Source organism: Saccoglossus kowalevskii, chromosome 1 (genome assembly GCF_978046115.1).
Source record: "Saccoglossus kowalevskii chromosome 1, keSacKowa6.1, whole genome shotgun sequence".
NCBI classification, from domain to species: domain Eukaryota; kingdom Metazoa; phylum Hemichordata; class Enteropneusta; family Harrimaniidae; genus Saccoglossus; species Saccoglossus kowalevskii.
The window spans coordinates 34,691,783-34,718,443 of record NC_140641.1 but is presented as its reverse complement, the minus strand read 5'-3'; the positions used below and the strand labels follow the sequence as shown (position 1 = coordinate 34,718,443).

Here is a 26,661-nt window from a genome sequence, read left to right as displayed (position 1 = left end):
CCATCAGAGAATCTAATGTCATTGAAGATCGCAATATAATCAGAAGTTGATATTCAAGACCGACAGTAAATTGTTCACACAGATGGATATAAAATAACTAAGAGTGGGATCGGTTCTGTAATTGATTTCTTCGACTGATGTAGACTTGTGCTCCACCTCCAATTGTGCTCCTTTTCACACTTTTTATGCATAACATAGCATGGAAATCATTGTCAAACTCATTAAAAAAAAAGAAAAAGTGACAACCCTTGATGTATGCAATGATCCCTACTGAAAGATCGCAAAACATTGTACCTGCGATGATTTCAAAAGAACATTAACCTCAATCTTTTTTTTTCACAGCATAAACATAACTACTCTGATGTGGCAAGAAACCAAAAGAAGTGCATCTGCATATAGATCAGAACATTTCCCCAGTCAATGCAAAAAGAATTAGAAAGTATTGCCCCAACAGCTTGAATAACCTTGGCGTCATGTTGAAAGTTCATTGCTTCTATACATAGATGTCATGAGTGATCTGATTCATGTCTTTGATTGGATAGCTACTTGAACCTGTGTCAGTACAAGCTAGCCAGATTGACAAGCTCTCAGTTGTGAAGTTTTGAATTGCATCAAACTAGTCTTACAACAAACTTGCATCATTTTTTTCAATGTTTAACATTAGCTACATTTTTGTTGTTGTAGATTTGCATAACTTTCTACAAAGCTTCATCGGAACAGAAAAAGATCACCCTGGAGCTAAAACATTGGTGGACATTGATTCAGATAAATATGGTAATATGGGGTATGAAAAAACATGGGTAGAAAAACACAAACACTATTTTCAAAATGTTGATGACATTTAATATAAACAAAAACAATGAAAAATAAAATTAATGGAAAAAATATGCTTTAGTTTCATAAACATTCAAAATAATCATCTTAATAGAGCCCATAATTATTTATAGAATACATTTATGTTACTGGGAGAGAATACAAAGCGTTTTGTTTCCCTGAGAATACAGGCATAATACAGTGGACATTGATGGATTGACGAAAAGTCAATACCTAGAGTAATCTTCCTCTGCAGTCGGTTGATCCACAGTAACATTGTAAAACTTTACCGGGAACACTGCCTACTTCATAATTATAATCCCATGTCAATTCAGAACCAGCTCTGATATACCTGAATAAAACAAGGAACAAACATTAAGACTAGCCAAATTATTGTATGTACAGCAATAAGTCCAGGAAAGTAATTTTATCTTCATCCAAAGTTTGCTTGATGTCATCACCCAATCTAATCAATTTAATGAACAAAGAAATTGTATCAAAATACAAATCCCTAAACCATTATACCGTGTATGTGTGCCAACTCCAAACAAAGTTTGTCAAAGCGCATATGAGAATAGAACACAATAAAGCCATTCTCAAATATATCATAAAATCAAAATGACAAAGTGGCAGCACACATGGATAGAAACTTCACTATTTTCTACTATTTTCAGAATAATTTAACACTAATTTGTTATTTTATATCTCGCTGACAATGTCCAATACCCCTTTACAACCCCCCCCCCTCTCCAGCATACCTAATACTTGAATCTGATATACGAATTAAACATAGAAGAGTACTTACTGTTGCGCAAAGAAAGCCACCCATGGGAAGCGAAGATCATGAGTGTCAACAAAGACATTCTGAACAAATAAATTAGGTGAGCAGCTATGCTGTAAAGAGAGAAAATCAAAAAGGTTATTTGATATCATTTGTTCTCAATATATTCAACACTTAGTTTTTTTGTTTGTTTTTTTATTTTTTTGTGCCAGGCGACAGTTCTGGACTAGTGCTGACACATAGTGCATTTTGCCACAGAAGTCATTTCCTGTTTGGAACTACATGACAGGGCTGTGTGGCCATCTCCCCATCAAATGGCAATTTTAATGCGCTATCCTGGCGTCAACCAGGCTTGGTCGAGCACAAGCACCTGCGGACCTTAACCAAGGTTCCCCCAAAGTCGCATTCGTTAGTGAATGAATCTCGGCAAGTGGAATTGGCCTTCCCATTGAGTCTGTGGCACACTCACACAGGGTAGGGGTCGACCCTTTTGATGTTCAGCCTAAAGTAGGTTTTGAACTTGGGTCTACCGATCATGAGTCTGATGCGACAACCACTATGTTACCAGTTAGTTTGTAGTATGTAGATAAATTGTAAATAAATGTTGAAGGAGTACTCAGTAGGATAAAAATATGATGCTCAGTCAAAGTGACACCTCCTATCATTATATCAAGTAACATAATCAACCATCATGTGTGATGTTCATACCAAGGTTCAATGAAATTGACCCAAGCATGCCTGAGAAACATTTTTTTGGTGTTTTAATATAACAAATATAGCCACTAGTCTGTCAAAGATCATCATCAAAAAATCACATTATAGTGTGTTTGTAACTACAAAGCATGTCTGAGAAATGGTTAAGAACACAAGAAAAAAATCAAATCACAAAACAAACTGAGTTGCCCAGTTTTAACAGATTCAAGAATCAGCAAATATGCATGGGAAACAGTTAATGACATGTTCAAATTTGTTGATTTTAATTTTTTGCAACAAAAGTGGTCCGCAGTCAGCTAAATTTTACTGGAATACAAAAATAACTGAAGACAAAATTCAACCCATTATTCCACCAAAGCAAAATCTGTAAAAATATCTCTGAGAAAGAAGCAATAAACAAGTTTGTAAAAAACAACAAACCAAAATGGCCACCAGTTACATCAAATCACAACAAATCACGAGTGATGTCAATTCGAATGAAATTGGTGAAGGCATGTTCAAGATATAATGATTGACTGACAGATTCACAGACAGTCACATGGACAGACAGACCTCAAAACATAAGTCTCTGTTTCCTCTGACTGGGACTAATTACAATATTGATAGCAGAATTGTATTTTTTCATTGGTATACAATAACACCAATAATGTGGTAGTTTTAATACTTCAGTACAAGCATGGATATGTTAACACACACACACTGCTATACTTACATTAAGGTATCTTCCAAGATTTCCGATGGACTTAGCATCCATTACATAACAATGTTTTTCATTATTAAAGAATGATCTAGTACGGCTGTGTTCTTTGGATTCTTGTTCTACTGGTGTTGAAGGAGGTGGTGGGGCTTGCATGTTTACATCTACAATTCAATAAACAAATCGTTATTAGACATATAATGAATTAACCTGTTTTGATGTATAATACAGGCTTTATGAGAAATGACCGAGTACAAAAAAGAACTATGGTGCAGATCAGTCTACAGTAAGAGAAAGCCACTGTCTGAAAAAGAGAAAGCAGAGGAATATATTGTAAAACAACCTACCTTTGGGTACATGTATTCGAATCTTGAGAGGAGTGACAGGTTTTTGTTCAGCTTCTGTCTCTGTAATAAAAACAAATCCATGGCAGTTGAGGTTAAGATTGATTCCAATGGTCCCGCACCTACAATCCAAACATAAACCTAACCCCTACCCTCTATTTCCCCCTCAGATTAATTGTATATGCCCCTCTTTAGAACACCTATTGTTATCTAGAGGGCCATATACAACTGAATTGGGGGGGGGTTGGTGTGTTAGGGTTAGGGTTATAGAGTTAGGGTAAGGGGGGTACATTAGAAAGTCTTTCCTTCAGATTTTCATAATCGATCCCTCTTAACATTTTGATTAATCTTAGATACAATATAACTCGCACATACCTTCTTTTATTTGTTTTGGCGGTAACTTTGGTTCGCTTTCAGTTTCACTGTCACTGGTTTCTACATCACTGTCCACAGCCAATGAAGTTGCTCCAGTGATTAGAAGACCAGAATTGCTTGAACCATTATTTTTGGGCTTGTTTTGATCATTTTCTTTTTTCTTCTCTCCAATATCAGTGCTTTCAATATCTTCAGTGATTGTTTCACAGTGTGTTGAGTTTGGTGTCTCTATAATAAAGCATTCCAAATTTCACAAGCATTCATACAACCATTGAGCTCAAGAGAATTTCAATAAATATTTGATGCATCAATATTAAAGTATAAAAATGATTCGCCTGGATTTGACCTTAATCTGCTTATTACTGTGGACTGCAGTAATTCAGATCAGAAGTGAACAGAGTCAGAAAATAAATATAAAACAAATAATCTGAGCAAAAACTAGAATGTATGGTCACTGGAGAATTCTGCCTCTACCCCTATTACACCACTGCCTCCATCTCCCTTACACCACTGCCTCCATCTCCCTTACACCACTGCCTCCATCTCCCTTACACCACTGCCTCCATCTCCCTTACACCAGTGCCTCCATCTCCCTTACACCAGTGCCTCCATCTCCCTTACACCACTGCCTCCATCTCCCTTACACCATTGCCTCCATCTCCCTTACACCACTGCCTCCATCTCCCTTACACCAGTGCCTCCATCTCCCTTACACCAGTGCCTCCATCTCCCTTACACCAGTGCCTCCATCTCCCTTACACCACTGCCTCCATCTCCCTTACACCACTGCCTCCATCTCCCTTACACCAGTGCCTCCATCTCCCTTACACCACTGCCTCCATCTCCCTTACACCACTGCCTCCATCTCCCTTACACCATTGCCTCCATCTCCCTTACACCACTGCCTCCATCTCCCTTACACCACTGCCTCCATCTCCCTTACACCACTGCCTCCATTTCCATTACACCATTGCCTCCATCTCCCTTACACCACTGCCTCCATCTCCCTTACACCACTGCCTCCATCTCCCTTACACCATTGCCTCCATCTCCCTTACACCACTGCCTCCATCTCCCTTACACCAGTGCCTCCATCTCCCTTACACCACTGCCTCCATCTCCCTTACACCACTGCCTCCATCTCCCTTACACCAGTGCCTCCATCTCCCTTACACCACTGCCTCCATCTCCCTTACACCACTGCCTCCATCTCCCTTACACCATTGCCTCCATCTCCCTTACACCACTGCCTCCATCTCCCTTACACCACTGCCTCCATCTCCCTTACACCACTGCCTCCATTTCCATTACACCATTGCCTCCGTCTCCCTTACACCACTGCCTCCATCTCCCTTACACCACTGCCTCCATCTCCCTTACACCACTGCCTCCATCTCCCTTACACCACTGCCTCCATCTCCCTTACACCAGTGCCTCCATTTCCATTACACCATTGCCTCCATCTCCCTTACACCACTGCCTCCATCTCCCTTACACCACTGCCTCCATCTCCCTTACACCACTGCCTCCATCTCCCTTACACCACTGCCTCCATCTCCCTTACACAAGTGCCTCCATCTCCCTTACACCAGTGCCTCCATTTCCATTACACCATTGCCTCCATCTCCCTTACAACAGTGCTTCCATTTCCCTTACACAAGTGCCTCCATCTCCCTTACACCAGTGCCTCCATCCCCCTTACACCAGTGCCTCCATCTCCCTTACACCAGTGTCCCCATTTCCATTACACCATTGCCTTCATCTCCCTTACATCAGTGCCCCCATTTCCCTTACACCACTGCCTCCATCTCCCTTACACCAGTGCCTCCATTTCCATTACACCATTGCCTCCATCTCCCTTACACAAGTGCCTCCATTTCCGTTACACAAGTGTCTCCATCTCCCTTACACCAGTGCCCCCATTTCCCTTACACAAGTGCCTCCATTTCCCTTACACAAGTGCCTCCATCTTCCTTACACCAGTGCCTCCATCCCCCCTACACTAATGTCCCCATCTCCCTTACCCCAATACCTCCACCACTCTTACACTAGTACCTGGGCAATCATAGAACAGCTTGCAATGAATGTTAACAGTACTTGAATAATGTGCTTCACACAATTATACATAAAACTTGTTCATTACCAACATCAACTTAAAAGTAAAAAGAATAAAATCCTGTTTTATCTGTTTGGTGCAAAAGTTACACTGGATTTAGAGAAAAATCCTGAAACTGACATTTGGAGGGAGACATTTCTGGCTTCAAACAAGTCAAGAATATAATGCTACACAAAGTATCGGTAAATTAAACTGTGTCATTCTTGACACAGAATTGCATTCTGGGAGATTTACACCTTGACTAATGGCTGCCAACATACTACTGACAATCATTTTACATTTCCCTGTTCCATTATTTCAGTGAAAACCAATTCATCTAATACCTGTTTCACTTTGTTCACTGTCATTTCGGGATTTGTGCATTAGTCTTCGTTTGGCTCTTCTAGCCTTGACATAGGCTAAAGTATCTTTGTCCAGAGTATAACGTTTGACAGTGGTGTTATAGCCATAGTTAACAGAGGGTGAAGTCAGAGTGGTTTCTGTAGAAGAGATACACTACAAAGGATAACTCATCTATATACACATTAAGACAAAGTGGTGCAATTAACAATGGCATCAAGTTTTACATTTAGTGACAATGAACTGACTTATGAATTGTAAAAATTACCTATTTACAAATAAATAATTGATCTCTACTTTTCAAGAGGGTATAAATAATGAATGACTGTGCCAATCACATGACAAAAAATAAGGTCGCCTGTTTTTGGTGCAGAAAGTATGTACAATAGGAATAGGAATAGAGCCTGTCTGCATGGCAGTAAGGCTAAGCATGTGAAATAGAGCCTGTCTGCATGGCAGTAAGGCTAAGCATGTGAAATAGAGCCTGTCTGCATGGCAGTCAGGATAAGTATGTGAAATAGAGCCTGTCTGCATGGCAGTAAGGCTAAGCATGTGAAATAGAGCCTGTCTGCATGGCAGTAAGGCTAAGCATGTGAAATAGAGCCTGTCTGCATGGCAGTAAGGCTAGGTGTATGAAATAGAGCCTGTCTGCATGGCAGCAAGGCTAAGTATGTGAAATAGAGTCTGTCTGCATGGCAGTCAGGATAAGTATGTGAAATAGAACCTGTCTGCATGGCAGCAAGGCTAAGTATGTGAAATAGAGTCTGTCTGCATGGCAGTTTGGCTCAAGTATGTGAAATAAAGCCTGTCTGCATTGCATTAAGGCTAAGTATGTGAAATAGAGTCTGTCTGCATGGCAATCAGGATAAGTATGTGAAATAGAACCTGTCTACATGGCAGCAAAGCTAAGTATGTGAAATAGAGTCTGTCTGCATGGCAGTTTAGCTCAAGTATGTGAAATAGAGCCTGTCTGCATTGCATTAAGGCTAAGTATGTGAAATAGAGTCTGTCTGCATGGCAGTCAGGATAAGTATGTGAAATAGAACCTGTCTACATGGCAGCAAAGCTAAGTATGTGAAATAGAGTCTGTCTGCATGGCAGTCAGGATAGGTATGTGAAATAGAGCCTGTCTGCATGGCAGTCAGGATAGGTATGTGAAATAGAACCTGTCTGCACATGGCAGTTTGGCTCAAGTATGTGAAATAGAGCCTGTCTGCATGGCAGTCAGGCTAAGTATGTGAAATAGAACCTGTCTGCATGGCAGTAAGGCTAAGTATGTGAAATAGAGCCTGTCTGCATGGCAGTCAGGCTAAGTATGTGAAATAGAACCTGTCTGCATGGCAGTAAGGCTCAAGTATGTGAAATTGAGCCTGTCTGCATGGCAGTTAATTGGGCTCAAGTATGTGAAATAGAGTTTGTCTGCATGGCAATTGGGCTCAAGCATGTGAAATAGAACCTGTCTACATGGCAGCAAGGCTAAATATGTGAAATAGAGTCTGTCTGCATGGCAGTTTGGCTCAAGTATGTGAAATAGAGCCTGACTGCATGGCAATCAGGCTAAGTATGTGAAATAGAACCTGTCTGCATGGCAGTAAGGCCAAGTATGTGAAATAGAACCTGTCTGCATGGCAGTAAGGCCAAGTATGTGAAATAGAGCCTGTCTGAAAGGCAGTAAGGTTAAGTATGTGAAATAAAACCTGTCTGCATGGCAGTCAGGATAAGTATGTGAAATAGAACCTGTCTACATGGCAGCAAAGCTAATATGTGAAATAGAACCTGTCTGCATGGCAGTTTGGCTCAAGTATGTGAAATAGAGCCTGTCTGCATGACATTCAGGCTAAGTATGTGAAATAGAACCTGTCTGCAAGGCAGTAAGGTTAAGTATGTGAAACAGAGCCTGTCTGCATGGCAGTCAGGCTAAGTATGTGAAATAGAGCCTGTCTGCATGGCAGTCAGAATAGGTATGTGAAATAGAACCTGTCTGCATGGCAGTAAGGCTAAGTATGTGAAATAGAGCCTGTCTGCATGGCAGTCAGGCTAAGTATGTGAAATAGAACCTGTCTGCATGGCAGTAAGGGTCAATTATGTGAAATTGAGCCTGTCTGCATGGCAGTTAATTGGGCTCAAGTATGTGAAATAGAACCTGTCTACATGGCAGCAAAGCTAAGTATGTGAAATAGAGTCTGTCTGCATGGCAGTTTGTCTCAAGTATGTGAAATAAAGCCTGTCTGCATGGCAGTTTGGCTCAAGTATGTGAAATAGAGCCTGTCTGCATGACATTCAGGCTAAGTATGTGAAATTGAGCCTGTCTGCATGGCAGTCAGGATAGGTATGTGAAATAGAACCTGTCTGCACATGGCAGTTTGGCTCAAGTATGTTAAATAGAGCCTGTCTGCATGGCAGTCAGGATAAGTATGTGAAATAGAACCTGTCTACATGGCAGCAAAGCTAAGTATGTGAAATAGAGTCTGACTGCATGGCAGTCAGGCTAAGTATGTGAAATAGAACCTGTCTGCATGGCAGTAAGGCTAAGTATGTGAACTAGAGCCTGTCTGAAAGGCAGTAAGGTTAAGTATGTGAAATAGAGCCTGTCTGCATGGCAGTCAGGATAAGAATGTTAAATAGAGCCTGTCTGCATGGCAGTCAGGATAAGTATGTGAAATAGAACCTGTCTACATGGCAGCAAAGCTAAGTATGTGAAATAGAGTCTGTCTGCATGGCAGTTTGGCTCAGGTATGTGAAATAGAGCCTGTCTGCATGACATTCAGGCTAAGTATGTGAAATAGAACCTGTCTGCATGGCAGTAAGGCTAAGTATGTGAAATAGAGCCTGTCTGCATGGCAGTCAGGCTAAGTATGTGAAATAGAACCTGTCTGCATGGCAGTAAGGCTAAGTATGTGAAATAGAGCCTGTCTGAAAGGCAGTAAGGTTAAGTATGTGAAATAGAACCTGTCTGCATGACAGTTGGGCTCAAGTATGTGAAATAGAGCCTGTCTGTATGGCAGTCAGGCTAAGTATGTGAAATAGAACCTGTCTGCGTGACATTAAGGCTAAGTATGTGAAATAGAGTGTGTCTGCATGGCAGTTGGGCTCAAGTATGTGGAATAGAGCTTGTCTACATGGCAGTTTGGCTAAGTATGTGAAATAGAGTCTGTCTGCATGGCAGTTTGGCTCAAGTATGTGAAATAGAGCCTGTCTGCATGGCAGTTAGGCTCAAGTATGTGAAATAGAGTGTGTCTGCATGGCAGTTGGGCTCAAGTATGTGAAATAGAGCCTGTCTGTATGGCAGTCAGGCTAAGTATGTGAAATAGAACCTGTCTGCGTGACATTAAGGCTAAGTATGTGAAATAGAGTGTGTCTGCATGGCAGTTGGGCTCAAGTATGTGGAATAGAGCTTGTCTACATGGCAGTTTGGCTAAGTATGTGAAATAGAGTCTGTCTGCATGGCAGTTTGGCTCAAGTATGTGAAATAGAGCCTGTCTGCATGGCAGTTAGGCTCAAGTATGTGAAATAGAGCCTGTCTGCATGGCAGTTTGGCTAAGTATGTGAAATAGAGTCTGTCTGCATGGCAGTTAGGCTCAAGTATGTGAAATAGAGTCTGTCTGCATGGCAGTTTGGCTAAGTATGTGAAATAGAGTCTGTCTGCATGGCAGTTGGGCTCAAGTATGTGAAATAGAGTTTGTCTGCATAGCAGTTGGGCTCAAGTATGTGAAATAGAGCCTGTCTGCATAGCAGCAAGGCTAAGTATGTGAAATAGAACCTGTCTGCATGGCAGTAAGGCTAAGTATGTGAAATAGAGCCTGTCTGAAAGGCAGTAAGGCCAAGTATGTGAAATAGAGTTTGTCTGCATGGCAGTCAGGCTAAGTATGTGAAATAGAACCTGTCTGCATGGCAGTAAGGCTAAGTATGTGAAATAGAGCCTGTCTGAAAGGCAGTAAGGCCAAGTATGTGAAATAGAGCCTGTCTGCATGGCAGTTGGGCTCAAGTATGTGAAATAGAGTCTGTCTGCATGGCAGTTGGGCTCAAGTATGTGAAATAGAGCCTCTCTGCATGGCAGCAAGGCTAAGTATGTGAAATAGAACCTGTCTGAATGGCAGTTGGGCTCAAGTATGTGTAATAGAGCCAGGCAGTAAGGCCTAAATTAACATATGTAACCGTTGAATACCGGTAAACCTTACATGGAAAGAACTAGTGACTTCATTAGGAAAGAATTAGTGACTTCAAGAACATAACACAACATTAAAGTGGTTATCTTCAACAGACAAGCCAGAGGGCCTTGTTTTGGGTCATGTGACTGGTGGTACTGGAATCGAAGACCACCATATATTACCTTGGGGTAGAAATCAATTGTTTATGCAGTAAACATGCTTGGATGGTACAGAATGTTTTACAATTAACAATATAACAGAGAACTACAACATGCATGACAGTGCAGTGAAAATAATAAATTAAAAGAAAAGAAAAGTTAGAAAAGTGTGTTTTACTGAATTTTATGAGTCTATGTAATGTAGTGAATAGTTTCCATATTAGAAATTAACTGTCATAGTAGAATGTAATACTATATCACACTTCCTTTTGAATTATAAATTTAAGTGACCACAAATGTGGCATGACATGATATGGACATTTCCATTGCCAAGTGATGATCCGGATAAATAAAAACTAGCTTAAAACAGCTTAAAGATACTTAAATCTGAATTAACTCAAAAACTGTTGATGTAACAACCATTGTCTAAAACTGAAAGAATATTTGGTAATGTTCAAACAAATAATGATAATATTGATGTGAGCATGAAACCTGTAAATAGTCTCTATTGCAATGACTATGCATAAACTGATCTACTATGGATTATTTATTTGTTATATAAATCGGGACATCAGAACACTGGCCTAATACCCTAATGGTATTACAATTTAGTGAGAACATGAGAACATGATGCTGATCTAATAGATTAATTATATTCCCGTAATATAACTACAAAGCACATGTAATCATAGTTGCAATGCTACCATTGAAATAGGTAGATTGGATAAACATAAAAATCGTTTTAATGCTTCTTGAGATACAACTGAAATAGCTTAAAATTCACACATTATTATGCAGATGAGCTCATTAATATGCATGGATGTCAACCAAAAACTAATCAAATCTGCGCATTGCCCCCAGACAAGCTATATACCAAGTTTCATTGAAATCCGAACATTGGTTCTTGAGATATCGATGGAACAGACAGACACACACACACACACAGACAGACACAGAGACAGACACACTAACTGCAAAGACTCCCTTTTTGGGCTTCGCACACAGGAGTCAAAAAGCATGGCGCATATGGCGCAACAACAAAGGATTACCAGTACTTTTCAACACAGATCATTAAGCATTAGGTATTGATGTGAGACAATGCTACATGTAGGAGAATGTGTGAAGCAATGTTCTTTGAAGATTAGCTATGCCTGCAGCTCACTTGACATTTTTATGCTTTGCTGCTGTTATTTTATCTTTTTATCGAATTCGGTGCCACTATCAAAGTATATATATATTGAAGTAGCATGTACCGTTCACGACTCTGTCATCAGGGCATACCAAAAAAATTTATTTTCATTCATTTGTCATTTATAAATACACTTTTCATAGGCAAATTTGTGTCATTTTAGACCTTCTTAATAATCTGCTGAAACTGAAACATATTAATAGTGAAACATGGCGTAGTTGCTGAATGAATGTGTCAATGTGTTGTTGACACTCCTGCCTGTCAATCAAAAATAGCACAGTCCATCACACCCAAGATGTGGTCTTTCAACGACAATGATTAACACCTGAATTGCACCAAGAAATGGTAAAATACCGAATCGCAACTCATTTAGAATTCAATCCTTATCATTTAAGACAACTAAATATTGAGTCATTTCCCATCCTACCATCTCCTGGTACCATCAACCCTGACGTTTAAACAATAGTTGGTATACCATGCGTAATTAAACAACGATTAAATATTGGCCCTTAAGTTCTTTCTATCAACATTTCAATATATTCCCCCAGGGGAAACTAGTTTTACTGCTCGGTTAATGGATTTTATTTATTGTACTAAAACAAAAGAATTTGTAGTACATGCAGATTTGTAGATCAACACGCACACATCAGAGTTTTGGCAGAACTGATTCTCGGATACACTTTTGAGTTACCCACACATACCTCCGCGGTTGCATAAAGAAAATAACAAAATAACCCATAGCAGTAGCACAATTATAATTATTGTTTATGTATGTATGACCCTAAGCTGTGATGTGTTTTATGTATTTTCAATGCACATGGTCAGTGCCATTGATTATACGGTATTTATTTTGATTTTGTCTCAAAATGTATCACTGGTAGCATTTAGTCATGTCTCATTTGTTTTTTTGAGAAGTTTAATTATTTTGCTGGCTTCAGGATATTGTGGTGATGAAAGTCCAGGTGAAACACATCAATAATTATTCCAACCATCAATTTCAACAGTCAATCAACAACTATGTTTTATGTATTAGCATAACATGCTTATGTTAAAGTTGTCAGAATTTTGATATTACAAATTGGAATATTGGTACATACGAGGGTATATTATATATAGCGAAAATCAGTGCAATTTAACAAATGAATAGATTGTACACTGATTGTACATGTATTTGTAATTAAATTAATCACACACACTGACTCAAAGAAAGTCAGAAACAATGTAGCCGATCGATGGTAAATCTAAATTCTAGAAGTCACACTACCGTAGTTGTTGCCCACTGTTGATAAACATGTGCCACCAGTTTGATGATAGATCCTTATTAATACAATATTACTAGCTGGAAGCACTCGAATAATAATTTTCAGGAATTTACCAGACAAAACAAAATGTTTAAAGCTGTTCATGTTGAGCTGTCGAGCTGTAGTTTTCAATCTCACAAAGAGAGTATATAACAAACATAATTTGAGGCAACAGTTCTTACAAACAACTTACAAAAGATGAGTGGCTCACACTCTCCTATCGAGCGATGTTGAACGTGAAATTGAGGTTGGTTGGTAGGCCCAGCTCGACTCGCAATGGTGCAATGGATGTGAATGTATGCTGATTATAAATAGGGCAGACAAGTAAACATGCAGTACAAGCAACTAGCATTAAGGATGGGCAGCTTGCAGGTGCAATACAGGAATGATCATCAATGGGCATGCTAGGAAATTACAGGAAAGAGACTTACTCGCACCTTTATCATCATCATTTATGGTTAAATCTATACACTCAGAATTACTTTCACCTTTCATGGTCGTTGATTTCTCCTTGGTGACAACTTCAAGTGAATCACTCAATTTGACTGGTATCGTTGATTTCTGTGATGTGGTGTCCATTGGTTCAATCACTGAAGTTTCTGTGGTGTCCATGGCTTCTTCAGCTGCATTACTACCACCTGAGGAAGATTTCTTGCATGGCATATTTGTTTTGAAATTAACTTTTTTAGCATCAGGGGTTTTTTCAACATCTGATGGGCCAGAATTACCCTCAAAGAATGCTGTGAGTGAATTTTCAAGATATTTTTTATCTTTGATGTCTAGTCCATCAGGAACCTCACCAGTTGGTGGTTTAATATCAGAGTCACTGGCAGAATCTGTTTCAATACTATCCTTCTTTATTTGTATGTTGACTTTTGATTGACAGCTTCCATCTTTTCGATCAACAGAAGATGGCAGAGTATTTTCATTTGGTTTGGGAAATATGTAAACATCTTCTTTGACTTCTATGTTTTCCAATTTGTCTTTTTCAGCACTAAGATGTTTTTTGTCATGATTGTTGATGCTTTTTTTGTTAGGTCTTTCAATAGCCCTGTTCAAAATGAAGAAACAGGAATAAATCAGATAGTGCAAAGGCCCAAGGTACATATGATATTTATTATTGTCAAGAAAAAGTAGTTTGCAGTAGTTTGGATTAAAAGATATTGTGAAAACAATAGTGTAGGCACATATTTAGACTATTATTAACATTTGAAGGACTGTTGAATTATTTAATTAATATGCATAAAATATTATAGAGATTGACCAAGCTTCATGCAGTATGATATTAGTTTGTTGAGTTAATAGGTTAATATTCAAAGGGACCTAAACATTATATATTGTGAGGTCACCGAAATAAACAGTTTTCATGAATATGAGACTCAAATTAGGAAAAATTTAAACATTCTAAAAAAGACATCTACCAGTAGGTAGAACTGATATTAATAGTATCATAGGCATGTTAAATTTAAGTTCTTGATATACCATAACACAAGTGCAACAATCTTTTCCATCGAGAATTTAGATTGAATAACAAATATGAATTCAGGATAGATACAAACTTACAAGGCATGTTTTCTTTACTCAACAAAACTATCTAACAAAAGTTTTATTTTCAGCCAAATTTTAAACCACATCTTAAAAAATTATACTTGCTATGCACAACAAAATTGAGCTTGGTTTCGACACTTTATAGTGATCAAAAAAATTTCAAAATTTGAAGATATCAGATAAAAATTGTTATATAAAAAAAAGACGACAATTTTAAGTGAAATTTTGAAAAATGATCAAAATCAAACTTGCCTGGAAACCCAAACTGGTTAATAAAAGTTTGGATAAAACAATTTGAGGTGTTGTAACAGAAAAAAAAAATGTTTTAGGACAAGATAGACGACGACAACCTTTTGTTTTATTGACAACGATACAGGCAAGGTGAAAATAGAATATGATAATATACATTCCGACAGGCACACTAAGACAAACAGACAGACCAACAAACCAACAACTATGGGATAGTACTAAATCAAGTATGTAAGCATTCCTAGTATCCTCAACTTGACAATTCTACAAAACTACGCAAACAGGTCACCAGTTTATATTTTTTTTTAGTGAATACTGCACTGTGCATGTTTTACTTTAGAAACATTGGTGTATCAGGACTGTGAGTGTGTACCTACCACTGCTCAGTTTTCTCAGACGACTGTCTTCTTAAAAGCAACTTGCCAACTTTTTTACCAGAACTAGCATACAAAAGAAAATGTGGGTGAAGACTGTGGAAGACGGAGATTGACATTTATGTTGTGTAAGTGTATAGTACTTTGTGTCCTTCACCACGTGCATGTTATTAGAGGGCATTCTTTTCTAAGGATTGAAATATGAGTACATGAAAGCTGCAAGAACAGCTGTGTTTTGAGACAGAGACAATTAAAAAATGTTCATTCCAACATTAGGGTGCACTCCATGCATCATACATGAGATATAGCGGTTAAATTCCTTACCAAGAATAGAGAATGGAAAGAAAGTAGAGAACAACCACAGACATAACAATGACATACCTTGACAACTCCTCTATCTCATCATCCGTACTTGCAACAGTCACTGCAGATGAGGTTACCACTGAAACACTTTCACTGTCAGATGATATACTGGAAGAAGGAGGTGGAGGGTCATCTCCACTGCTGAGAAAAAAGACGAGTACCATGGGTACACAGTCACATATAGAGGTTAGAAATAAGACAACCATTGCTATCACAAACTGGTTTAGTATACTTGAATCCTGACGCTACACAGACAATTACCGCTGAGAATCTCATAAACAAAATTTGTTATTGCCCTTCTAAGCGACAGTTCTCTATGTGAATACTTGAAAGAGATTAACTCATAAAAGCGAGAAGAATAAATATATTTACCTAGAATCTGATGAATCAGATGAGGTAATATCATCAGGGTCTTTGACATCACTCTCATAACCTTCCTTATTGTTTTCAGCTACCTCTGTAGGTAAGTAAAATAATGACTGTAAGCAAGGGAATTTTCTTCACACTTTCAACATTTTTTTTTCAAAGTTGTGTAAATTCATGATAATATCATAGCTTTATCTCTCATTAATAATGTTAGCACTTACCTATGAGATCTAATTCAGCAAGATACTCATCCCCATATCGCTTACCATCTTCATTTGCCAACTCCTCTGTGAGTACTTCCCCAGCATATGTACACACAAATGCACCAAATGGTATGTCATCTAAACAACGTAAACCCCAACCCCTAGACAAAGTATTTGTCATGTTAGTGAATAAATCAATATTAGGTTAGTAGCTACTTTATATGAACAACATACCACATGACATGAAAGTAACATATTGGGACTCAAGTCAGTGAGGGAACATCAATATCTTCTACAAATTTACTAGCAATCTCTCAATCACAAATACCGGTAATTAGTAAACTTTTACATAAAACCAGGTGTGAATCAAAATTGTATGCAAACTCTTAATAACCAATGGTCTGAATTTGTGAAAAACAATATGTACTGAACATTAAATTTCCAATTACATTTAGCAATCCAAATGTTTCTGATCATTTTCTCTTCTCATCTGATTGCCTGTTTGTTAAAACCTTTGAATAGTGATGATAAGTCTTGATTCATACAGATGTGAATACTCCTGCATATCATACATGAAATACGTCACATAATTGTCTCAAGACCTATATTACATGTATGTACTAGATAGGGAACATTGCTGCACACAACATGTTCAACAACAGCAAACATAGCATGAGGTAACTGCAGACTAATGACATTGTTTTGAATTAAAAAACTGTCACAAATCCTGACCACACAACTCAGTAAATGAATCTAACACTTTTACATACATCCACAAATAGGTGAAGTAGAAATAGCAGATGTAATATTATACTCACCTTTTTTCAGTTTTGAAAACCTGTAATCTACACTGTAATTTGTGCTGTGCTACTCGGTTGAAGCAGGTGTGATTGCATTTACACCGTGGATTGCATTCATAAATACTGTAGTCAAAACAAACCAGTTTCCACAAATTAAAACACCTTGGAAAATAGCCTCTTACACATTAGTTTCTAAAACTGATTTCCACATAAGGTCAACAGTAAGCTATGCCTTGCACTAGAACTAGAAATATGTCTCACCCAGATGGTATCTGGTCATATACACTCCTGTACTCGTATCCAGCTTCAGGGTCTATTATTCCTGCTTTATTGGTTGATAAGGTTGCCTGGATTGTAAGCTGCTGACATGCGCATTTACTCTTGTCCTGATTTCATAAATTATAAACAATATAAATTGTTATTATTTTATTCAGCAACATGGAAAAAAGCAAATTTAATCAAATGGTTCATAAGTCACATAGCATGCGATAATTGATGAATACACCCTACTATGATACATGTAGGTGTTTGTGCTCAACAGACACAATGTATCAATACTAGGGTAAGTCAACTGAGCATTATCACTTAACATGCACATCACACAAATCAAGACCCCTGTCAGCTAATCCAAATTAGACCATTTTGTAGAGACTTTAACCTTTTCACTCGCAGATCTTCTTGCCCAAATTTTTATGTACTTTTCTCTCATATTCTTCAATATTTCAGGAAATGAATGCTACTTTTAGAGCCAACAGACAAAATTTTTTGTTCCAATCTTCTGAAGAAAAGTGCAGACTATAAACAGGGAGATTTTGTGATGAAAAAGGTTAAAAGCACACTTGTTTACGTACATTACTGGTGTGTTTCTAAAGAAGACAATAAGTCATACTGTAATAATATATGTACTTTTAAGGGCAAATATGGTATTTTGTTGGATTCAAGTGAGTAAGTTCAATGTATAGTTCACAGTAGAATAACCTCTATATTAAAGTACAGTAAATAGTCATGAATTTCAGTAAATGTATGGAAACACATTGCAACTGTTGTACACTGCTTTCGATAAAACTAGCTTTATACTGTTAAATACCACTAATTGATATTTATATCTAACTGGATACAAGTAATCACAGGAAACACCAATGAAGACAGATATTTTATATTATATACATTTCACTATGGGCGATGTAATAAAAAGTACTTACACGACAGCCATCAGTGCAGTCACAAGTAATAAAAAAATCTTCATCTGTGTTAATAGATACTCCTCTTGCACAAATTCTTTCCGAGGAGTATTTGGCAAATCGTGGATATTGGGTGTCAATTTCATTAACACACTAATAGAGAAATACAGATAGTATCAATTTAGATTTATACTTGTTTAGATTAACAACACAATGAAGGATAAAAAAAATAGTTTCTGATATTATGGTGAGACTGTAATTGATAAGTACGTGATGAAGTTTTTTCCCCCAAAATTTTAATAGATTTTCAATACACTCTGAGATTATTCCATAATAAGCTATTAGCAATAATAAAAAACAAAGGTTACCAGGCACATTTTTGATAAAACTTTACGTTTATAGTACAAAAGCTCTATGAGAAAAAATTTTCAAATATTAAAAACATTGTCACTGTTTTTTAAAACATAGGATAATATGATGAGGTTTTAGAGAACAACAACAATATGGGTAACTGGTCAATTTAAAATAGTATTCATTTTTTAATACTTTGCTCTACTCTCATACATGTGCAGTACTATTTCTATTTCTAAGTGCACATGCATCAACTTTAAAGAGTGTAATACAGAAACTGTAAAAACTACAATGTACACTCAAATATATTCAAATTTGTTTCCTGAAAACAATGAGATTTCAGATTGTTTTGCACAGAGATTCAAGCACCAGGTAGTTATATTCAATACATACAACGAAAAAAATATGTGTGATGAGATGATTAGTGTACAGTAAAAATATACTGAAATTGTTTTTATACTGTACTTACAGATACAGGGATTGGTTCCTGTCCCTCTGAGATGTCATTAATCATCACAACAGGTTTCGGGTTACGAATATGTGTATGCGTATGCACAAACTGGTCAAACGTGAACATATCAATTGTAAGATACTGTATCTCAGTTTCCAGAAGATAACGATCAACTTCTTTTATGTCACGCAAACTACGCCCACAAGGAGTGCGATAGAATACACTCCTCTTTCCACTTCCTCGTTGTTTTCCCAGTTCTTTTCTCCAGCCACACAACTCTGGCTTCAAGTATGGGTTCTGACCATGCAACCTGGCAGGATCAGGTGTACTGCTTGCAACACACTGAGGAGCACAGCTATGTGGTACTAAAGCAACAAAATTAAACATTACTCATTAGTCAGAATTGGTTGTCCTTACATAGACAGATTAGTTACTGCTCATACTTTAATGCATGGTTAAATGTGTAAATTTTTGCTTAAATATGATTTTCAACGAAAATTAACAATTGTTATTAATATCTGTGATGATTACAGCAGAACTAAAATAGGACTAATATTTTGTGGAAGGTGACAAGAGTTGACAATGGTGGTGAAAAGCCCAACTACAGCCAATTTGACTACTAAAAATAAACAGTGAAACAATAACATTTGAGGAATTTATAAAATTTATGACATGTACCTTAGTTTATACCTGATCATTCATTTTTCAACTTTATTTTCTATCATACATAAAAGTTCATATTAATCCAGAAAATCATTTGATGTACATAATCATTAATATATTAATTCACATAAGTGCATGTGCTACTAATAGAACAAATACGGTATTTAAAATTCGCATGACAACAATGATAATGTTGATAGTGTAACAGACATGTATTTTGTGCTATATATACATTTCCCTTGATTTGATTTCCAGGAGAATTGATGAAAACTCCACTTACTGAACCGTTTTCTCATTTCCACTTTTTTATACTGCTGCTGGGCATAGAGATAACTAAAATCAGATACTTGAGGAGTGTGCTGAGAGGAATCATTGTTATCTTGCTGCAACTGTAATCGAGACTGAAGAACACTTGCTATGTCCATCTTTTGCTGCGTCTGCTGAACCACACCTGTAATACAGTAATGGAATGTTCTAATATTTATGTGTATTAATGTAAACTTGGTTATTGCATTTTAGGTATTACAGTAACCCGTCTACAACATATCATGTTTTGGGTTAAGACAGGTTTCAGTGTTTGGTTAAGGCTCGTTTTACAGTAAACTAATGTTGAGATTCCTACCTTTAGTTGTATTACTTCTTGGCACGATCTTGGGGGTCAGCCAAGGAGCTTTCCATTGAGTATTGCCACCTAGTGGATCTTTTTCATCATAATTCAAAGGCTTATAGCTGGTTGTACTCTTTCTTGCAACCTTCAGATGAAATGAGGCTTCATACATTTAGAAATGAATTCTGTAGCTAATGTTAAAATTCTGTGAGTCAACAAGAACTGAGCTTTCTATGAGTGAATGACAGATGTGATAACTCTAGGTTTTCAATATGCTGGTGATTATGTGGTGACTTGAGTGAACCAATAATGCCATAATATCATAATTGACACCAGTCATTAGTAATATCATGCCAATATGATAAGGTTATATTTTCTAATGAATGACCCACAGAGCCATATTAGATGAGGAGTTGATTATATGCCAGCCAGTGCTGAGAGTCACAAGGTAGTATACTACTAGTAGTAGAATTGACACTGAAATCTAATAAGGCACTTTGGGGGATTATATATTGTTATTATGAATAACATTGATGTGTTACGTGTTTATTTTGACTGATTCTAAGAGTGCATAGCATTGAACCATGTAAGCCTGGAATAAGCACATGTATGTAGAATAATTAATCAAGTAATGTTACCTGTTTGGGTGCTGCAAATGACGTTGATTTCCTAGCAGTCTGTTTTAACTTCTTATCTTTTGTTGATTGAGTTTGTGGAGGTGGAGGTGTGGCTGACAAATCTAAGGGTCATGAGATTGTGTTACTTCATTTCACAAATACATTCACAGTATTTTCATTTGGTATATATTACATCATTAGCTTACAGATTTCTTTTCATTGTCCAGCAATGCATCCATACATTACATATTTTCAAATGTCACACCTGCAATTATTCTTAACAGAAATCTTTCTGTTTACATTTGATGTCTAAAATTGCAATGATGGCAAGCTTTTTTAGCCAAATCTTGCTTGAATACTTTTTATTGCATTGAAATGTTTATGATTGAGTGATTATTTTGTGATACTGTGCATGCATTATTTATGTATAACTTACCAATTGTCAAATCAGTAACTCTTGTGTACTCTACATAAGGACCTTTACTTTTAACAGCATGTGAACGACTACGTACATGAGCAATACCTTTATCAGATGACCGGGCTTTTTCTGCTTGTTGCTGAAATGAACAATAATGAAGAATCAGTACAAATCTGAGAATCACTATGGATCTAATAATCAGCATGCATCGGAGAATCAGTATGGATCTGAGAATCAGTATGGATCTGACAATCAGTATGGATCTGAGAATCAGTATGGATCTGAGAATCAGTATGCATCTGATGATCACTATGGATCTAATAATCAGCATGCATCAGAGAATCAGTATAAATCTAGAATCAGTATGTGAGCATTAATTAATGATTTCTACATTATTGACATTTTGGAACACCTTTCAGATGGAATTTAAGTTTATGATTTGTTCGTTTCTCAATAACTCTGTGGTCCACCTGTTTCAGACAGGCGGATTTTAGCTGGGGCAGGTAACGTAAATGTAAAAATTGTTTGTCCCTGTGGACAGACGAATAAAGATATCAAGTTTCACTAAGTGACCAAATGTGGTAATTCAAAGTTGTTAATATCAAGAATATTGCTTTCAGAATTTTGAAATGATAATGAGCCAATAATTAAAATTGAATTTTAAATAAAACATGTATGTCTTAATTAATCATCAAATCGGACAGGTACTTTTATTCTCCAAGCAGTATAATGGACAGGCACTTTTAAATTCAAACCCTGACTCTATTGAGGTGATTACTGGCATTACGGCATTTGATACTTAAGATCCCATCTTGTGAATATACACAGATTCACATTTCCTACGCCAATTCAAAATGGCCACCTAAATAGAGTGGTCAAGTACTATAATACGTACACCTACTAAGAACTACTTACCAACTCAGTGAACAATGTCTCTAATCTGGGAGATCCTCTATAAACCCATTCTGATCTCTGATCTACCTCAAAGAGCATATTTACCAAACTACCATCTACTTCAAGTACTTTAGCTCTCCACCTGCAGGAAAAAGAACACAATGCTGTACCAATTGAGAGCAACAAAGCAGCAGAGTTACATGTAGTATTGACAGATAACCCCAGAGATTTTTTTAAACAAGGAAACAGGGGCGCAAAGCCCTCATGCCATGGCCATGCGCCCCCTTACCCTGGGGAGCAGATCCTCTGGCAACCATAAAATTCTGATTGACCAGGGATCACATGTAGCCACAGTCTTCAACTGTGACCTGTCTGATAGTAATTTTGGCCCAAAGGAAGCCATAGAATGCTCCATTTTAACTTAGAATTCTCAAAAACTCCACACCCTGGTAGGGAAAACCCTATCTCCCCCACTTGGTGGTGCCGCTGAACTGCAGTGCTCCCTCTTGCCTTTTTTTTCTAGAAAAACTTCTGAACCCTACTGTGTATTTCTTACCATTCTCCATTCCATTCTGTTCTTATCCACTGTCCTGGTTTGACTTTCACCATTGGCCTTTCCGGGTATAGCTCCATGTACTCCTTGATAAACTCTCTGGAATCTGGATGGATGTCTTCCCATACATTGTTACCTGGAAAGCATAGTGCATTGAGTTACATACATGTTGAGGCAAAATTGTCTAGCAAAAATAACAATCTATGAAAACATTACGATGGACTATTTAAGTTCTGGTAATTTTTATATATATAGTGAACAATGAGCAAGACATTCAAATTTTCCATGATACAATGGTGCAATTCCAGGGATTGTGGACACATGCGTTGAATATTTGGCCCAGTTCGTCAAGGCTAATGTTTATATTCAGAGTTTTCTTTCAAAAACACAAAAGTTGGGATATAAGAATAAATTTGCATCTCAATAAATGTGTGAACAACAAAGTTGCATAATTGTAAATCAATGAAACTTGGACGATGTTTATCCAACAAATAGAAGAATGGGCCATCTCGTATGAGAAGAAAAGCATGCAATGATCATGATTGATTGTAAGTATCTTGATGTCATCAAACATGATGATGATGATGTGTTCAGTAACATAGTAACTAGAGACTGCAAACTTGTCTATTCGACCTACATTTTAGTACAAACACAATATGTTACTTACTTTGTTGATATACAGAATAAAGTTTGTTCAACCCCATATATTGTGCGAAACCATCGTCAAAAAAGATGAGATATCTAAACAAAGAATACACAAAAATCCAGTTGGTAAATTAAACTGACATGCCAAATCTATCTGTCATGTGATAATCTTTTCATATTAAAACGAACAATATTCAAATAATATTCTTAAAACAAGGTCTTAAAATTAGTCAGATGACATATAGATAATATAAAACCAAATGTCAATACTGTAAAACCACCAATATTCACTGGCATTTAATTTCACTATTTTGGTCTTTTAAAGCATAATAACTGGGTTCACAAATTTGACAGGGAACAACAAATTATATTGTTATTTTACATGTTCATGTGGATTTAATTTAGATGATTTTACTTATCAATAAAAAGAGAAATATTGTGAATAATTAATAAATTTACAGTAATGCACCCTACAAAGCCATGATTTGTCAAAACATTACATCACAATCCCTCTGTACAAATATACCTGTAATTATTGGCAGGTAATGGTACCTCAGCTACAATGCCAGCATACAGACATTCATCATGGGTGTCAGCTTCATTTAAGTATATACCTATAAAAACACAACAGAGTTACTATATCACATAAAACAGCAGACAACAAGAATTACGGTTGATGCCAAACATGATTACTTCAATTGCATCTTGGAAAATGCACTGGAACAAAGAATGAATATGAAAGTGTCTGCTTACCAACAATTCTACTGCCCACCCGGATGTCTGCAGCCCTTGGATGAGTAGCATAGGCAATGTGTTTACCAGACAGGAGAGATTTGCCACCATTTTTATCATATTTTATTTTATATTTCTCCTGCAAGAGACAAAGTTGATGTTACATCATATATAATAACAATCATTTAGTCTGTTTGCTGAGATAGAAATAGTTGAAATTCAAGCATTTACCAAGATGTTTGTAATTGATGTTGTTACAGTAGAACATGAACACATATAAACACACTATTGTACCCAAATATATGAGATTTATTACCTGGCCTTTTTGGTCCTTGATAACTTCAAGAAATGTTCCTTCATACCACACTTCATCACTACGTCTCCTTCCAAGTAATTTCATTCCTCCAGCTAGAGGTGGCTTACCACTGAATAATGAAAAGTACAAAATACATAAAAATGCATATGAGGATACATCTAAAATACATGTACTGGTAATTTCTAAAGGAAGAATGTTCAGCAGAGTTCAGGACCAGCTATTAAAGAAATAATATTGGATCAAGAATAGGGATATGGATTACTTACCGACTCTGTTCCTGCCTTCCAGGAGTTTGTGGCTTTTCTGGGTCACTATGATCATCACCAATAGACAAATCAATCACCTCCATTTCAGAATCTTTGTTTGTTTCCAGGGATACAACAGATTTATCATCAACTGTCTGTTTTTTAATGCCATGGTTATCAAAGCTGTGATATTTGTAAATATCCTCTTCTTTCTTTTCCTCAGCAGCACCTCCCATTTTTGTATCAATGCTGTTGCCATGACTACTGCTTACATAGTTGTATGTATAAACTGACTCATCATCAACAGTTTTCCTTTGAACAAAAACAACTGAATGGTTATTTGTGGATGATTGCTGAAGGTAAATTATAACTTGTTACACTATTTAGTTGGAAATAATTGGAGTAATTAATTACACACAACTTACACTTCTTCTAACTCTTTTTTCTGTTTATCCAAACTGCATCGGTACTGGTCCAATAATCCATCTATTTCATCAAATATACCATTAATTTCATGCTGTTTATCTGAAACCACAGAATAACTATTACAACCTTGCCTGTAGAGAATCTAGATCTAGATTGTTATGTGTTTATCACACTGATGACTATCTGACTCTGGAAGTATATACAAATTTGGTGTTTTTTGACCTGATAGGTCAAGAATGTCTTTAACCAATCAGAATACAGCATGATACCAACATCTTCTGAGCATGGACAATCACAGAGGATGTATCCAGGATGTATTATTGAAGTTGATGTATGATCCTTTGGCGTTGTACACTAGCGGTAATTCATTGTGATAGTGAAATACCAGGTAAAATGAAAAATATGCAAATATTTCACCTTCAATATCTGTGAGGTCTGACTTGATCTTGCCAACGTCTTCACAGAATTCACGTCTTCCCCGGTCCCACATAACATCATCAATGAACTTTGAAAGTTGGGTATCCGAGTCAAAGAGTTTGAATTCATATTCAGTCTCCATTTTGATCTAAACAAAGCACAAATGTTGCAGAATAATGTTGAAATCAATCCAGTAGGAGGCAGTTTATGAACTGATGTAACTACCGTATTTATCTGGGTAAGAGCCCAGGGTCTTGAACATGGAAAATTGCCAAAAAATAGGGGTGGGCCTATGCCCAGACATCCCCTAGAAAAAAAATGAAAATTCGCAAAAATTGACAACACGCAGATCGAACTGTGCCGGGGAATAGACATGCAACAGAAATAAATGAACAACATGCAACATTAGAAGTATAACAAAAATAATTTATTGCTTATAATATGTAAGTAAGTAAACCCCTTTTTCTTTGCCCCAGTTGACGCTATGCGTATACTCTTTTCATCACATATATTATTGGTTGATGTGGGTGCTGAATCGAAACATACCATAGTTTCATCCATGTTACCGATGTTGTATAGAGTGTGATCATTTTCCCGGCGAAGATGATTAACTGATGTTCTAAATGCCTGTAACACATTTTTGTAATCTTCTGGGAGTTCCTGTGAGTCATTTGTTTCTGTAATAAAATTTAACATAGGCAATTAATAAACAATTTAGTCTTAAAATTTACGCCATAAAAAATTAACGACATGGTTTTTTATAACATATAATAAAAATCTAAACTTACCCTTTCGTATACCAACACTGAATCGTTTCTTCCATCTTCTAAGCCAACCATTTGACCCTTTAAAATTCTCCACCATCAGTTGGTGTGCCCTTTCTCTAGCATAGGACTGAAGCATGGAGTTGGTGACAATGCGACCCTCTGCCAGTTCATTGCAAAGAAACACAAAGACGTCATTGTCAACCTCTTTACTAGCAGGAATACCACCACAGTGTAACTTGCGCCGTTTCTTGTCACTTCCACCGGAGTTCTGAAGCAGCTCGTTGTATTTTCTGTCCCATTCACGAAGTCGCTTTCTGTCAATATGTAGCTTGATAGAGGCAGCACGCAAACTAAGATTTTCTGATCTTATAAAATCGATAGCTGTTAGCTTTTGTTCAACGGTGTAACTGCGTCGCATAGTTTTGGAAGACATGATAACTAGATCGTGTGCTACCTAAGTATGAAATTAAATGTTGTGTAGATGGGGCTTTTTAAAAAAA

General features: G+C 37.1%; 1 protein-coding gene across 1 annotated transcript; it reads right to left on the bottom strand.

Moving 5' to 3' along the window:
• Positions 1-820: 820 nt before the first annotated feature.
• Positions 821-26,594, bottom strand: LOC100372058 (histone-lysine N-methyltransferase SETDB1-like). The gene is made up of 30 exons (XM_085497635.1): positions 26,183-26,594; positions 25,941-26,071; positions 25,395-25,542; positions 24,977-25,076; positions 24,573-24,863; positions 24,307-24,415; positions 24,012-24,129; positions 23,785-23,872; positions 23,281-23,354; positions 22,617-22,749; positions 22,082-22,202; positions 21,185-21,305; positions 20,770-20,870; positions 20,147-20,276; positions 19,805-19,975; positions 18,880-19,226; positions 18,081-18,212; positions 17,140-17,264; positions 16,897-17,001; positions 16,097-16,239; positions 15,882-15,966; positions 15,528-15,647; positions 15,150-15,212; positions 13,407-14,026; positions 6,164-6,319; positions 3,725-3,952; positions 3,353-3,412; positions 3,021-3,169; positions 1,619-1,707; positions 821-1,165 (listed from the first exon to the last, which is right to left on the bottom strand). Exons 1-30 carry the CDS (start codon positions 26,592-26,594, stop codon positions 1,048-1,050), a joined length of 4,788 nt encoding a protein of 1,595 aa, XP_085353761.1. The 3' UTR covers positions 821-1,047.
• Between the last annotated feature and the right edge of the window lie 67 nt (positions 26,595-26,661).